General features: G+C 32.6%; 1 protein-coding gene across 2 annotated transcripts in view; it reads left to right on the top strand.

Annotated features, from left to right (window-relative positions):
• LOC148609666 (ATP-dependent RNA helicase DHX29-like) overlaps nt 1-10,226 on the top strand; it is a 29,061-nt gene extending 18,835 nt beyond the window's left edge. Inside the window, exons 18-29 of one of the 2 annotated variants that reach the window (XM_088540745.1) lie at nt 1,387-1,476; nt 1,822-1,961; nt 2,268-2,441; nt 2,791-2,919; nt 3,479-3,554; nt 3,888-4,109; nt 4,356-4,492; nt 5,257-5,347; nt 6,170-6,520; nt 7,554-7,685; nt 8,817-8,913; nt 9,509-10,226. In XM_088540745.1, the coding sequence (XP_088396871.1) occupies nt 1,387-1,476; nt 1,822-1,961; nt 2,268-2,441; nt 2,791-2,919; nt 3,479-3,554; nt 3,888-4,109; nt 4,356-4,492; nt 5,257-5,347; nt 6,170-6,520; nt 7,554-7,685; nt 8,817-8,913; nt 9,509-9,558 (1,689 nt within the window). In that variant the 3' untranslated portion in view covers nt 9,559-10,226. The remainder of the gene's footprint in view (nt 1-1,386; nt 1,477-1,821; nt 1,962-2,267; nt 2,442-2,790; nt 2,920-3,478; nt 3,555-3,887; nt 4,110-4,355; nt 4,493-5,256; nt 5,348-6,169; nt 6,521-7,553; nt 7,686-8,816; nt 8,914-9,508) is intronic. The other variant, XM_088540747.1, reaches the window with a different exon arrangement.
• The last annotated feature ends 4,975 nt before the right edge of the window (nt 10,227-15,201 follow it).

Raw genomic sequence — 15,201 nt, 5'->3', positions numbered from 1 at the left:
TTTGCACTGAATGTATTGTTTATCCGCCATCTTGTTTCTATGGATATTTTGAAATGTTCCCTATTATCTCACAATTGAAGAGCTGAAATACCATGATTTCCCGCCATATTTCTGGTTCCCTGCTAATTTATTACTTTATGTGGTAAGACTCTCATTAAGTACCAGTTGTAGCATTTTCATTCGGAACTTCTGGTTTTGTCTTTTACTAAAGGTAAAGAGCAGAAATATGGCAGGAAATCATGGTATTTCAGCTATTCAATTGTGAGATAATAGGGAACATTTCAAAATATCCATAGAAACAAGATGGTGGATAAACAACATTCAGTGCAAAATTCTCATAGGAAAAATAAATTTTGAATTTTTTCAATCTCGGAGGTAAGAACAAAAAATTAATTGTAGGGGAATCGTAGTACAGAACGACATGAATAAAATGGCAAGTTTTTGAAAGGAACCGTAGAGTAATTACAAAAATAAACGCAAAAAAACGCAAACAATCTGAGGTGACTTGGAGTATAATATATATCTGAATGAGTGAACAATTTTGGTTTCAACCACATGTGGATGTTCTAACATGTAAACAAAACATTGTATTTCTCAGAACTTTTCATTACATCGGCAAACTGCCGAAAACTTCTGAGTGATGTAAAAAATGTTGAATATTTATAAAAGAAAATTGCGAATACATTTTGAATATTGATTTAAATGGGTTGTTGACTTCTGTGATAAAAAGATTCAATTGATAAATTATGATGGACTTGCCAATCTTTTTCTCTCTTAAATCAGGTAATAAATGTATGAAAATTCTATTAGTCACTTCAAATAATTTTGTGCTGCACATGTACCATTAATTTAATTATGCAATTAACTAATCAGTTACAGGTGGCTGCACATCAGCTAATATTGACACACACCTGTCAATTAATGTCCAATAAACAATTTGGAGACAGGTAGACAGGATGTTTATACACTAATAAAACCACACAGACTGTAATGTATAAGGATTGAAAATTTTCTATGTCTGATATTGGAAAATGGTCGTCAGTCATTTGCAAACTTTGTCAGTCAATGACCGGCATTTTTTACTGTTTCTGGAACCTTGATTGTAACTTTCTCTGAAGAATTTAATGTGCAAATAGCTATGTGCCAGGTTGGCAGATAGATGTTTTTATAGGGTCCAGTGGATTACCAGTTAGTTTATGGAAATGACATGGTGAATTTTTTTTATAAAACATAGTTTTAAGGCTTTAGCAGCAGTAAATTTGGTTAGTTGATGAAAGGGATTTTGACTTTTCATCTTTTAAAAAAAAGTGGTGGTGCATTTTGTTAATCAAAATACCAGCCAATAAAATAACATGATTAAAGTAAATTCTTATCATTGTTTTACAGACCACCTTATCACCAGATAAATATTGTCTAAAGACCAGGAACACGGTTACAAGAATGAACGAAAGTAGGATTAATTTTGATCTGATCATTGTAGGTATTTCTATGAACAATTAACTTGTGTAAAAGACATTATGATATTAATCTGTTTGGTTATGTAAGCATTCTTCCTTGTTCAAATGTTTCTACACATATGATGTCATTTATTTTCAACATTTGGTACTGAAACAAATATCAGTATATCAATATTTAAAGTGTCATATTTTTACTCTTTTTGAGTTTATCAAAATTGTGCAAAATATTTTGGACTAGGCTAGGACTTAAAAATTATTTCATCTATAGAAATGTTCATACTTTTACCCAAACAAATGAGATGAAATCATGCTATTACAAACTTCTTTGTGATGTACATTTGTATCTTAATGGTCATTGTTTCAGGAAACCTTGCTTTACCTGGAGAAATCTGAAGAGTTCAGAACAGTGGATGGAGCAGTTTTGATTTTCCTGCCAGGTCTTGCTGATATACAGGAGGTCTATGAACTACTGCAGAGTGATAGAAGATTCTCTGACCAGAAGAGGTGAGGCCGAGTAAAAAAAAATGCATGCATATGTGCTTCTCTGGTCTAAAAGTGTAGTCATTAAATGTGTACATTTATCTTCAACACTAGTGGTTGTATTGTTTGATTAACTCTGTCTCCATTACTTGTACTGTTTACTGGTCATCTGTCTGGATTTTAGTGTTTCATACTTAGTAGTTCATCAACTTTTTGTTGATGTTAATATCAGCATAAACACAGTAATTATTTAAGTGTGACTATCTTTTGCTTTTGAAAAAATTCTTCTGTTCTGTTGAAGAAAAATGATTAAATACTTATCCTTTATAGGTTCCAAATATTAGCCTTGCATTCAGTGCTTTCCTCTTCTGACCAAAGTGCTGCATTCAAGATGCCACCCCCTGGTGTCAGAAAGATTGTTATAGCAACCAACATAGCTGAAACAGGAATTACTATACCTGATGTTGTGTTCGTTATCGACACTGGAAAGGTCAAGGAGACTAGGTATGTTACTATGTCTACTAACTATCCAGTTATGGAGTGAATAGTGATTTACATCCAATTTTGGAAATGATTTTACATTAAAGAAAACTTGAAGCGTGAGCAAATCTGTTTCATCAATGTACATTTTATTATGAAAAAATGGTACAACTGAGTACAAATTTCCTAATTACTTTTTGTGACTAATTTTAAAATTTAATGCTCAATTTCATCAATAAACAAATCTGTTGGTTAGGGTTACTTATGAATCATCATGTGTATTGAACCATAATTTGGTGGAATCATTTTACCCCTACATGCATAGCAATTTCATTAAGCTTTCTGTTAATACATTCCTTTATACATATGACAGATATATAGAGACTAGTCAAATGAGTTCCTTGAAAGAAGTTTTCATCAGTAAAGCAAATGCTAAACAGAGACAGGGCAGAGCTGGTCGTGTGAGAGAAGGATTCTGTTTTAGACTCTATACCAATCAAAAGTGAGTGACTGTATTTACATGCATATGACTTTCAAAAAAAAGTTGATCATGATCAACGAATTACAAACTGAAGAGTGAAACCTTCATAACTGGGCCATCATTATTCTTATTTATATATTTATCATACAGTCACAACTATAGACTTTATATCCATTTTATTCTGTCTATTCAATTAGAAACAGATGGACCAAAAGGCCCATGAAAACAGCTGGTACAAATTAGAGTTCTAACCCAGCCATTGATTAGTCAGAGTTTGTTTTTACAACTTAATACAAGACTTAGGCAGCAGACTAAAGGCATAAGCACTATTCCAGTAAAAATTCCCTGAAGGGGATGGAACACCACAACTCATAAGGTGTATCACCAAGAGAATTAATTTCATTTTTGCAATGCATTAAATTGTGTAAAATATCAGAAATACTCCCAACCAAGGTTTAAGTATTTAAGTGGCGTTCCACCCCTCCAGAGAAATTTTACTGGAATAGTCCCAGAAACAATATTGTTTTGATCAGCTTGAAAGAAATTTTGAATCATTAAAATGTGTGGCCATTGTTTTCAGGTACAAAGATTTAGCAGACTACACCATTCCAGAGATACAAAGGGTTCCATTGGAAGAATTGTGTTTACATATAATGGTAAGTTGCTGTGACCAAAAGTATGAAAGATTTTTTTTCAAATTAAGATACATAGCATGTTGCTTTCTAACAGAAGATCTATATTGATTTTCATGATTACTGTATTATTGTTTTTAAGTAATGGACATTTTTGTTGTGAAACTTTGGACTGCAGGAATACTTGGTTTGCTGTCAGTTTTACTGTCTCTAGTTTAAAGTGCAATGACAATTTTTATAATATTATGAATTCTTTGAAAATTAGTTGGAGAAAAATTTGAAGTGTCTAAAGAACTCACTACATATTTTTTAGATGTATATGGGGATTTTTATTTCAAATTGAGTTTTATTTTGCAGAAATGTGACCTTGGTGAGCCTGAGAGTTTCTTATCAGAATGTCTTGACCCTCCTAGACCTCAGGTTATAGCCAGGGCCATGAGCCTGTTGTATGAGATAGGGGCCTGTAAGGGTGTGGCAAGTCTCACTCCACTGGGTCATCACTTGGCCGCTCTACCTGTGCATGCTAGGATAGGCAAAATGCTCTTGTTTGGTGCTATATTTGGATACCTAGAACCAGTGGTAAGTCAAGAACTGTTTTTTAAGTACATGTGATATTGAATTCACAAATGATACATCATGATTGATTTAAGATAAAAATTATTTGTTAGCTTTGATGAGTTTGAATAAAACTTTCATGACCAGCATACGCTGATTTGTAGGTCAATTTGTGGTGAAATTTTTTTTTTCATTGTAAAATTTTTAATGAAATTCATAAAATCAAGTCATGCTAAACCATGAAAATTGAAACCATTTTCATTGTTTTAGGCTGTTATAGCAGCTGCAATGACTACTAAATCTCCATTTATGGCACCCATAGACAAACTGGATCTTGCCAACCTTGCCAAGTCATCAATGGCGTGTTCCTGCTCAGATCACCTCACATTATACAAGGCATACACTGGGTAAGTCAACAGATCAATATTATTGCACCAGAAAAATACTTTGGTCAGAATGTATAAATTTCATTACTTTTCCATGCTCACAATGCTCTAGAATTTAAGAAATTTTCTGCTTTCCATGGAATAGTTTGCATCATACCTAACTTTCACCTAGTGGAAACTCATTTGTAAAATTTACAATGTATAACTTTCTCTTGGCTTAATCAACTTTCCATGGATGCAGGAAATGGGATATCAAGAGCAATACTATAAAACTGTAAATTCATTGTTTATTTAGGACTTGGTGATTTGAAATTGTCAAAGTTAATCTGCGATATAAGGTTTTGAGATACATTCATGTTTTTATTAATGTCATTCACACATGTAAAAAATCATTTTTTTTCAGTCAGCAGAAAAGTCTCAAAAGTTTTATTGCTACTATTCCTTGTCAATTTTGTTTATAACACTGTAGGTAATCAATTCATTGTACATGATTTTTAAGGAATGTTTTTAATTTTTTAGCAGGATGTAGGAAATAACATGGTTTGTGGCAGTTTACACTTATAAACTGCAAAGTGTAAACTGATCCAATGGATTCAAGTTTATCCAAATATTATTAATTTGGTCATTATCAAAACTTCATTTCATTTTGAATTAGTTGAATGGCAGAGCGCAGACTGATCGACACAATACCAAAGCAAGTTATACAGAAATAACTTGATTTGCTCAGAGATCCAAGCAATCAGAAAGCTTGTTATAACTTAAGTTGTACTTTATACATGTTACAGGTGGAAGGCAGCACAGGAAAAGGGGTACCAATCAGAACAGTCATTTTGTCAGAAGAACTTTCTGAAGAGAAATACGTTATTAGAAATTGAGGTATGATATAACATTTTGAACATAATATCTTTGTAGAACATAAAGAAGGTACTAATATATAATAATTTTCTGATACCTTTTTAAATTCAATGATATTAAGTATGATTCCAGCTAAGGATCATGCAAAATGTGATTTGTGGATAAAAAGCCTACATATTTTTATTTTTGATATTTTGTTTGAAATGTCATAGTAAACAGAATTTAACATGTGGTTTTTTCCAATAACCTGTGCTCATAGGAGATAACAATTATATAGAAGGCACTGTAGATTTCAAAATTGAGGGAGATAACTCTGTAAATGACACTCAAATACAATAGAATCTACTGGATTTTCAATGTGGATTATCTCCTAAGAGCAGGCATATTTGAATGAATAATTACTCATTTCATAGTGTAGACCCATAAAACAACCTAATTACAAAAATAAAAATATGTAGCCTTTTTTGGGTGTATCACATTTTTCAGATTTTGCATGATTCTTACAAAGACAGCTACTTAATGTCTTGTTTTTATTATTGCAATCACCTTGTCAGTCAGTTAATCCATCCATCTGTTACACCTTTTTGTTACTTTGCAACTCCTATTGAACGAAATGCTTAGATATTTGGTATATTGCTTTGCATGAGGACTTGTACCATGTCTCTTCTTTTCAGTTTTGACAAAAATGTTTCAGTGGAGAATTTTCTTAGCAAGATATAGTATGCAACATCTTGTTTTAAAATTTAAAAGTTGAAAATTGATTTGGAGAGGAGTTAATACATTGGAAAATCCCTACACATATATTTGTATTTTGTTTTAGGATCAATTTTTTTTATCTTTCAGAACGTCAAAAATGATCTGATCAAGCTAGTCAATTCAATAGGGTTTTCAGAGACAATTCAGTCAAAATCGCAAGCTAACCAGAAATACGGAGAAGTCCTTGACATAAGCAAGTCTGTAGTTACTACTGATACCAACCTAAACAAAACTATGGTTGCCATGGTGAAAGCTGTGATATCTGCTGGTCTGTACCCTAGTGTTGCCAAGGTAACATATGATGCCCCTCTTGATGCAGCTGTAAACCCAAGAAAGCATGCCTGCATTGGTGAAACTGCCCAAGGACCAGCACATGTTCACCCATCATCTGTAAACAGGAACCTTGCAGCCAATGGGTGGATTGCTTACCAAGAAAAGGTGAATACTCAATAGCCTATAACAAAATCTTTTTGTATGATTTCAGGTATCTTTATTTTGAAATCTGCTTAAAGGATGACTTCTATGCCTGATTATAGTAATTAATTGAATTTACCTGTAACTGTGAAGTGAATATGAAGAAAATAACAGTTGAAATTGACTATAAGAACAAGTAGGCTATAAATACATGCACATGTATATTCTGTTTTGTTTAAATTTTTACTGCTCCTCTATACTCGGCGTCACATAAATAAGATACTGTTAAAATTTGAATAAAAGTATTTTCTATGACTTTATTGACACCTATGGTCGTTTAAATTGTCTTAAATGACTTGCTCATTCGTTTAGCCAAACGGCTTCTCCCTAAACATTGATTCGTTAAATTCCGGTCAGATTTTAATTCTTGGTGCCAATATTTACATTGTGAAAAGTCGGCCATGTTTACAGTGATCAGATTGCTAGGAGATGTTGTTTACGTTTAAATGGTTTGTCCAAAAACCGAAGAACCCAGAATGCATTTCGGCATTATTTCGGATATCTCATATTTATTTTACGCGAACAACATACAATACCGAGAAGTTGATCAAGCAGACGATTGTCACCAAAGTTCGACGGGAACTTATGAACTTCGTTTGTAAACAAATTGTCCTGTAGAAACCAACATGGCGGATATTAGTATGGGATTTTCCCGTAAGGATTTGTTAGGCATGATTTAAGCTAATAAGCGACTCGTTGGTACTAACACGTCATGCATATATGCGAACTATCTTCATATTAAATAAAAGAGAGACAACTCTAGCGGTAAGTCCCGACGGTTTAAAAAGTAGAGCTTTAATTCGAAAATGTGTTGTATATGACGTTGAGTATAGATGGCCTTGCTTAATATATTGTTGTCATACATATTTTGATGCTATGTTTATGTTTGAATCTTCAATATTAAGAAAATATTGCTTCTGTCTTTCCAAAGCTGTATGTGTTTGTGTATCATTTTGGCCAATAAGTATCAATGAATGCGTAATTTTCTACATTTCAGGTGACAACCTCCAAAATATATCTAAGAGAGACAACCCTAGTATCTCCATTCTCCTTATTATTGTTTGGAGGGGATATACATGTACAACACACAGCTCAACTCGTGTCAGTTGATGATAGAATTAAATTCCAGGTAAAGTGTGAATAAACCTTGTGTTATTGTAAGATTGATCTAGTTACCATTTTAAATTTATGCATAGATATTAAGAATGTTACACTGCTGAGAATGAAATCTTACACAAGAGTGTCTTAGATCTCCTAGTTTTGCAGTTTCTTGTGATATTTGGTTCTTTTTCTCACTGAACATTAACTTTGTGATTAGTATGCCAGTCCAGTATTCCCTGTGTGCCAAAATTCCTTTGTATTTACAAGATGTCCTAAAATGCTTAATTGTGACATCACAAGCATGTGTTCTATCTCTTACATGGATCAGATATTTAACAAGAATCTAACACCACTGACAGTGCAAGAAGAGAAATCTCAGACATTCAAGTTCTCATACAAGGCTCACATCAAATCTTTATCGAGGGTGTCTGAGATTTCTTAGTCTAGTATTTTTTGGTGGTGTTTGATTCTTTTTCTCAAATCGATTTTATTATTAGTGCGCGATTTATAACACTCTGCTTGCTGAAGTATCCTCTGAATTTACTTGTATTGTGAGGTCACAAATGCTTCTTGTAGATAATGGAATCTCAAATGGCTAAAAATTTGATAAAAACATTGTCTCTTTAGTGAGAAAAGGAAATCTCACATGGCTAAAAATAGGAATATTCTTTTCTGTTAAGTAAGAGCTGCAAGGTGACATATTTTGAGAAAGGATGTTCGTCTATATACATTTAGAAAGATGGCAATCTTAAATTTTAGCAGATTTAATGGTGTAATGATTGCACTTTAAATTACTTAATTTTAAAAATATGACCCATATCTTCCCAAATAAAAGAGGATGGAGTTGATTTGTTTGCCATCACTATGGTGCACTTTTTGGAACTGGTGAATTTTAAAAGTTAACTAATGATTTCTAAGTCTTGTTTTCAACTCCAGTTGAAACATTCAGTGTCATGTAAACAGTTCTAGATAGAATACCCGTGGTTTGATATTGTTAAGGATTCCTCCTAAACATGATTTCTTTTTCCAAGAATCGTAGATATGCTTTTGTAATAATTTGTATTGTCTTATTTTCACTAATGAATTGTGTGATGTTATTCATTTTTATAGATTTTGAGTTAAAATATTTGATTTTATTTATTGTCTGTTGACTTTGTAGACCTATGCCAAAACTGGTGTTATATTCAGAGAACTAAGGAAACTCTTAGATGATTTACTGGATCAAAAGTTAGATAAACCATCAGTTAATCTTTTAGGTATGTGACTATGTTGTTGTCTTGATATAAACCAAACAGGAAATGGTTAATGCATGTCAAAAACTCTCCAAATACACTTTCATTTCTCATCCAGTTACAGAATAAATTTTCATTTGGTTGTTTACCTGTTGGGATAAAATTGTATATGTAGACCAAATAGTCATCGTTTGTTCAGTGGATTTTTCTACACCATGAATTACCTCTTCATAGGCAGTGCCAGAAATATATATATAGATTAGTACTTTTTGGTACTGTCTAACATACTAATGTGACATTGTGGCTAAGGTATTTCCATTGAAATTTAGTTCAGAGAAATAATCTGAAAGTATTGAACCCTTGCTACTATCTTGAGGGAGCACTTGGTATACTCTCCTCGCAGAGTGGGTGGCACATGTATATTGGAATCACCTTATTTGTCTGTTCATTCCATCTGTCTGTTTGTCTGCCTATATTTTGGCACAATCATGATGGCTTCCACTGGACATATTGAATTCAAATTTGGTATGTGGCATTTCTTGTAATGGTTTTGGTTGCCCTGTTTACATATTGAATTTTGAATGACTGTTGGGAAGATGAATGTCATTTTCTTTTTCAGATCACAATGTTATACAGATAATTTGCAAGTTGATTGAAAGTGAAAAGTGAATATTCAGATACTTTTTGGTGAAAGGGAAAAAAAAAAACAAAACCAAGATGAAGAAAGAGAAAAATAATGAATATAAATAAACCATCAACTATGTTCCTCATGGTCCATATGAAACCTAAAAGAAGGAAAGGAAAGTTTGTTTCGTGCATGAAGCAAAACTGATACTAAACGAACTACAAACTGATACTAAATCTTTAGTTGATCAAGTGCTCTGTACTCATTTCATGTTATCAGGTCTAAGTGGATGAGAGCATTAGAAGTTAATGATTAAAGTGAAACTCATATTCTTGAAACAACACATCGACAGAGCAATGTGACTGTACAAATTAAGAAATTTGCAAGGTCATGTGGTAAGCATTCAGTGTACAGTTCGAAAATTTTATAGTGATGGAAGTCTAAGTATACTGAGTGAAATTAATTATTTTCACTGAATGAATATTTGTTGTGTCATTTTGACATGGGGCTGCTAATATGATGACAATGAATGACTAATGCAGATACACATGTATCATATATTATTGACAAACCAAGGTTGTGCTAAAGTATGAATAAAGAAGATGAAGACACAGATGAAGATTGGGAAAAAAGAAAAGACAAGAGGTTATAATTTTCAGTGAGCCTTATCTAGACTCAGAATGTGTATGAAATATAGTCGGTTAAAATCTTATTTCTGGCATTGTTACTTGGTATTTGCAAGACCATTTTCAAGAAATATATTTTGCCAGGGATTACTCTGTAAAAACTTGGTGTTTCTATCAAACTATAAGGAAATATCTATTTTTTTTTGGAAAGATCATATTAGCAAATTGGTTGGTCCATATGGGAAAGCATCTTAGAGACATGTGTTAATGGTATTTGTTTGCCTGTAACACTAATTACCTCATGGGGGAGATTTCATTTTCAGCAGTTTTTACAAATATTCAAGATTTTAATGGGTATTTTTTTAACATTCTATATGACCTTTCAGCTTCAACTGGCATATTGCCCATGGCCCTGCTTTTATAAATTCCTGCTGCAGTTCTGTTTGAACATTTTTCAAAGCATCCTCCCCACTGTGAACTGTTCATTGTTATGTTTATCTTTATGTCTTCAATTGGTACATCTGTTAACTTGTGTTGAGTAATAATTGGAGTATCATATACTATTACTTTAAAAAAAAAAAAACTTGTAATTTTAAACTTGTTATAAAAACAAAAGGAAAGTGATTGCACTTAAAGTCGAAATTGGCTAGGCAAATAAGTCTTGCTGTAATAAAATGACTTACCGTATATTCCGGTGTATAAGCCGCTATTTTTTTCAGGTGACTTCTACCTGCGTTTTATACACAGGTGCGCTTTATATGTGTATATTTTTTTTTTTTCAGACCAGATCAGCTGATCTGATTTTGACCGGAAATACATTGTTGACATTATTTTATATGATCTGAACAGCCGACTATGACAGGAACTTGCAATGTATACATCTTGTTTTCATCTGAATAAATATTTATGTTTGTTTTGTTGCTTATTTGATTAAAAAGAATAAAATGTATAATAATGACGAAGTTTTCATGACTTGTGTCTTTACGATCAATAATTTGGTCACGTGGCGATATATTGTTAAGTATTTTTAGAGTTATCAAGAGGTACAATAAAGGGGTTTTGTTTTTTCCCCCTATTAATCAGCACATTCACTTTTTTAGATTTTGTATCTGGTTTTATTCTTGAGGCTGTCAATTTGGGTAAGGACAGATAGTTTTTAAACAAGTGCAAATTCAGATAATTTCTTTTTATAATATTCTGTTCGACAGAATAAAAGAAAAAGAAATGATTTAAACTAACATTTATTTTTTTTAAGGAAATGGAAAGAAAATGACAGTTGATATTTTATAATTTTAATATGTAAATACATTTAAACATAAGATAACAAGCAGGTTAAAAACATTATTATGAAGCACTAAATATTAATCACGAAAGTTTTATCATAAATATTCAAGTGTCACTAGAAAGCACTACGTAATCTGGAAAGTCTATTGAAATAGTTCAATACTCGTCGTCACTCTCAGGGCGCTGAAACCATCGAAATCCTCGTCTTCTGTGTCGGAGTGAAACAGCTCTGCTAACTCAGGAGTCAAGCGGGTGTCAAAGTTGGCGAGCGGCTCGTCGTCTTCACTATCGGAGTCGGAATCCTCGGAATCAGTTCGAAGGAATTCTGCTCTCCTGAACCCGTTCAGGACACAAGTCTTTGGTATGGATTTAACAGACTTTACGACCCAGGTTGCTACTTCTGGTAGTGAAGCACGGCGAAGTCGGCCGGTAGCGGTGAACGACTTTTCCCTTGATGTCATCCAGGTTTCCCATTCGGCTCGCATGCCCATCTTGAAGGTTCTGTTGACACTGATGTCAAGGGGCTGAAGCAACTTGGTCATTCCCCTGGGTATAACGGCTGGTGTTGTGTTGATCTTCTCGAGGGCATCTTTTACTTCATCTGTGATGTGGGCCCGCATGCTGTCCATAACAAGTATGGCACGGCTGGTGTGGAAAAAACCATTTGGTCTCTTAACATAGCACTCTGCTAACCAGGCTATCATATTCCTTTTAAATGTAAACAAAACAAATTTATTACTCAACGACACTAAAATGGGCGACAGCTTGGATGAGTACAGCGTGGGGTGAAAGTCAACATCGCGAACTTCAAACAACAAATAAGACGACATATACGAGAAAATCATAATTTTATTGACAATTATAATGCATAATATCAAATTTGATTGAAAATAAAACCCTATAAACCTTTACTTCCCCACTCCCTTTTGTCAAATTACCTGAAAAAGAAACGTAAATAGTATCATATGTATCTGAAAATAGCCACATTTATCGTCAATTTAGGTGCGTTTTTTATATGCTTTATATGTGGATTTTATCCTTATTTTCCACAAAAATCGACCCTGCGGCTTATAGTCCGGTGCGCCTTATTCACCAGAAAATACGGTACACAATTTACAGTCACTAGGACTGCAAGTAAACTGTTAAAAGTATTTTGGATATACTTTATTATAAATTGATTGAAGCCCACTTGCACAAAACTTCTCCTTGTGTCTCTGACATCAGTTTATAGTATTTTTGGTATCTTTTATTTTTGTTTAAATGGAGCCCATCTGCACAAAACTTCTCCTGCCTCCTCTGTCTTAAAACTTGAGAAGTGTAAAATTCTCCATTTACTTGATAATCTGAAATATACTGATAGAAATTCAGTCTACATGAATTAAACTTTTTACAAGGTCATGAACCTACAGCTTAGAAAGAATATTATAGCTAGTCTGAAGAAAAAAATCCTATTTGTTTTCTTCCTTAAGGATGTTCACTGCTTTATTTAAAGATAATAAGGATTTCAGAGGGTTGTGAAATCCTTTAAGATCTTTTATACTTGAACATAGAAATACTTTGATGGGTCATTGTGCGTTTTTTTTTTATTTAAGCCTTTGAAAATTTTGTGGGAAAAGTATTTTTCTTGATTTTACATAAGTTTTGTCATAATAGGTTTTATCTGTTAAATGCTCCGAAGAAATAACAAGGATTTCATTAAAAAATTTCCTAAATAACATTTAAGATGTGTTTAATAAAATTATGAAAATAAAAGTGGGGGGTCACTGGGCAAAAAATGTCAATGCAATGAAATGGATAAAAACAAAAATGTGAGAAAATGGCTGAACATGAGCAGCGGACATTCTTAACGCTATGTCATGTCATATGATGTGTTGATTCACAGTTTATAATATTGTTTTCTTAGTTTTGTGATTCAATATAGATACTTATCTTCAAGTGCAATTGATTTTTATACACAGTATATTAATAAAAACAAATATTATTGAAGAACCCTTTTTTGCTCTAATGTAACTGGTAAAATTAATTTGTACTCTTAAGTTGTACACTGTAACTTATAAAGAAAATGATTATATTATGTACCATAAAGACTTATAGTTCATATGTATAACTACATTTTTAGAGTTTTCTACCTTGTTCTATTTAATATACATGTATGCTATTTGTCAGGTTACTTGTATGAATATTTTTGAGGGATTATCAGCATTTGACTCTTTAGTTAAATCCCTCAAATTTTTCAAGTTAGTAAGATCTTTGTTACTAGATCTGGATGGTGGAGACATTGATAAATTGTATACATGTTAGTTATACTGGTTTTCTTATACAACTCTGTACTCCTTACAGTGTTAAAATATCATCTTATACTAAAGTGATTGAAATGAATATATTAAAATCTGTTGATTGTCATAAACACTTGTGATACCTTGACATCTCTATATTCTTGCAGTTTTCCTTTGTGATATTGCTAACCCATTTAGCCACACAGTGAAATATCTGATGTTTATTTTTAGCTGCACAGTTGTAAACAACAGCAGCAGCAGAATTATCTTCTTTTTTAGTTATTGGGTTATTGATCTTGTATTTGTCAGTATGTACATGTACTTGATGTACACAAAATGTACAAGCATTGAAAGCTAAAAGAATCTGCTACAACTTGACAAAAATTTTATTGTTATTTATTTATATATATTTATACCAAATCAAAATTGTTAAAAAAATTGCTTCCTTCTGTTTTTGTTGAATTTTGAACAAAAAGATTTGAAAAGCATGCTCTTAATATCGTTTGATTTGGAGTTCAACTGTTTTAAAGACATGTGAAATAATTGAATTGTACTATGCAGGAGACTTTCAGAAATGCTGTTCTTTAGATGCCACGCTATATATTATATATACAGCATGCATATTGACTACAGGTGTTGTCCAAATTGATATATTCATCTACGCTCCTGTGATCTCACCCGATGGCGTATTGTCAGTTTTTATGTTTGTCATTGAACTTGAGGTCGGCACATTTGCTTAAATTTCTATTCTAGAGTTAAAAACATCGCTAGCTGTGGATGGAAAGCCATTTTGTTTTGTCTGAAACACAATGTTAATATCCCTAGCCTGTTTATTGTCTGATGGCAATGTAGCACAATCCTTGTTGACATTGTCCAAATAATTTTGTCTTAACAGGTTATTGCTAATAGATCCACTAATTTTTATTCCTGATTTGTTTAGCTCTTCCTTTAATTTTGTGTCAGTTCAGTTAGCTGGATTGTTAATGTCCAATAGAGTTCTTTTTGGAGCCATTTTGAACAGCACAAAGGAAAATTTTGAAAAAAAATTTCATTTCCACTGACCTGCAACTCTTATTTACTGTAATATTATAGTTTTATGAAGAAAATTCATCGTAATTTACTAGGGAGGCAACCTCATATTTTGTATAAAATCGCACTTAAAATATTTTATTTTTTTCTATCTGAACAAAACAGTGGAACCAAAGCTTAGAAAATCTATCTGACTGAATTATAAAATCCAAACAGAGGCTAACATGCTCGAGGTTCTTTAAGGGGTTTTATCTTAAATCCCCTACCAGTAAAACTGGTTGATTATAAATAAATTGATATTGCAGGTAATATGCTCAATAAAAATAAACTACAATTGTTAATAAAATTGAAAATTTATGAATGTGCGCAAAGCCAGGCTTGTCTTCAAGTTCTGAGAGTGTTTTTGTTCTGTGATTCAGCACCATCTTTTCTTCAAACCACAAAAAAGATGAAATGAACAGTAAATAATTAA

Source organism: Perna viridis, chromosome 8, assembly GCF_037379345.1.
Source record: "Perna viridis isolate PV_CMFRI_1.1 ecotype Kerala chromosome 8, ASM3737934v1, whole genome shotgun sequence".
In the NCBI taxonomy this organism is placed as follows: Eukaryota; Metazoa; Mollusca; class Bivalvia; order Mytilida; family Mytilidae; genus Perna; species Perna viridis.
This window is presented reverse-complemented; position numbering and strand designations above follow the sequence as displayed.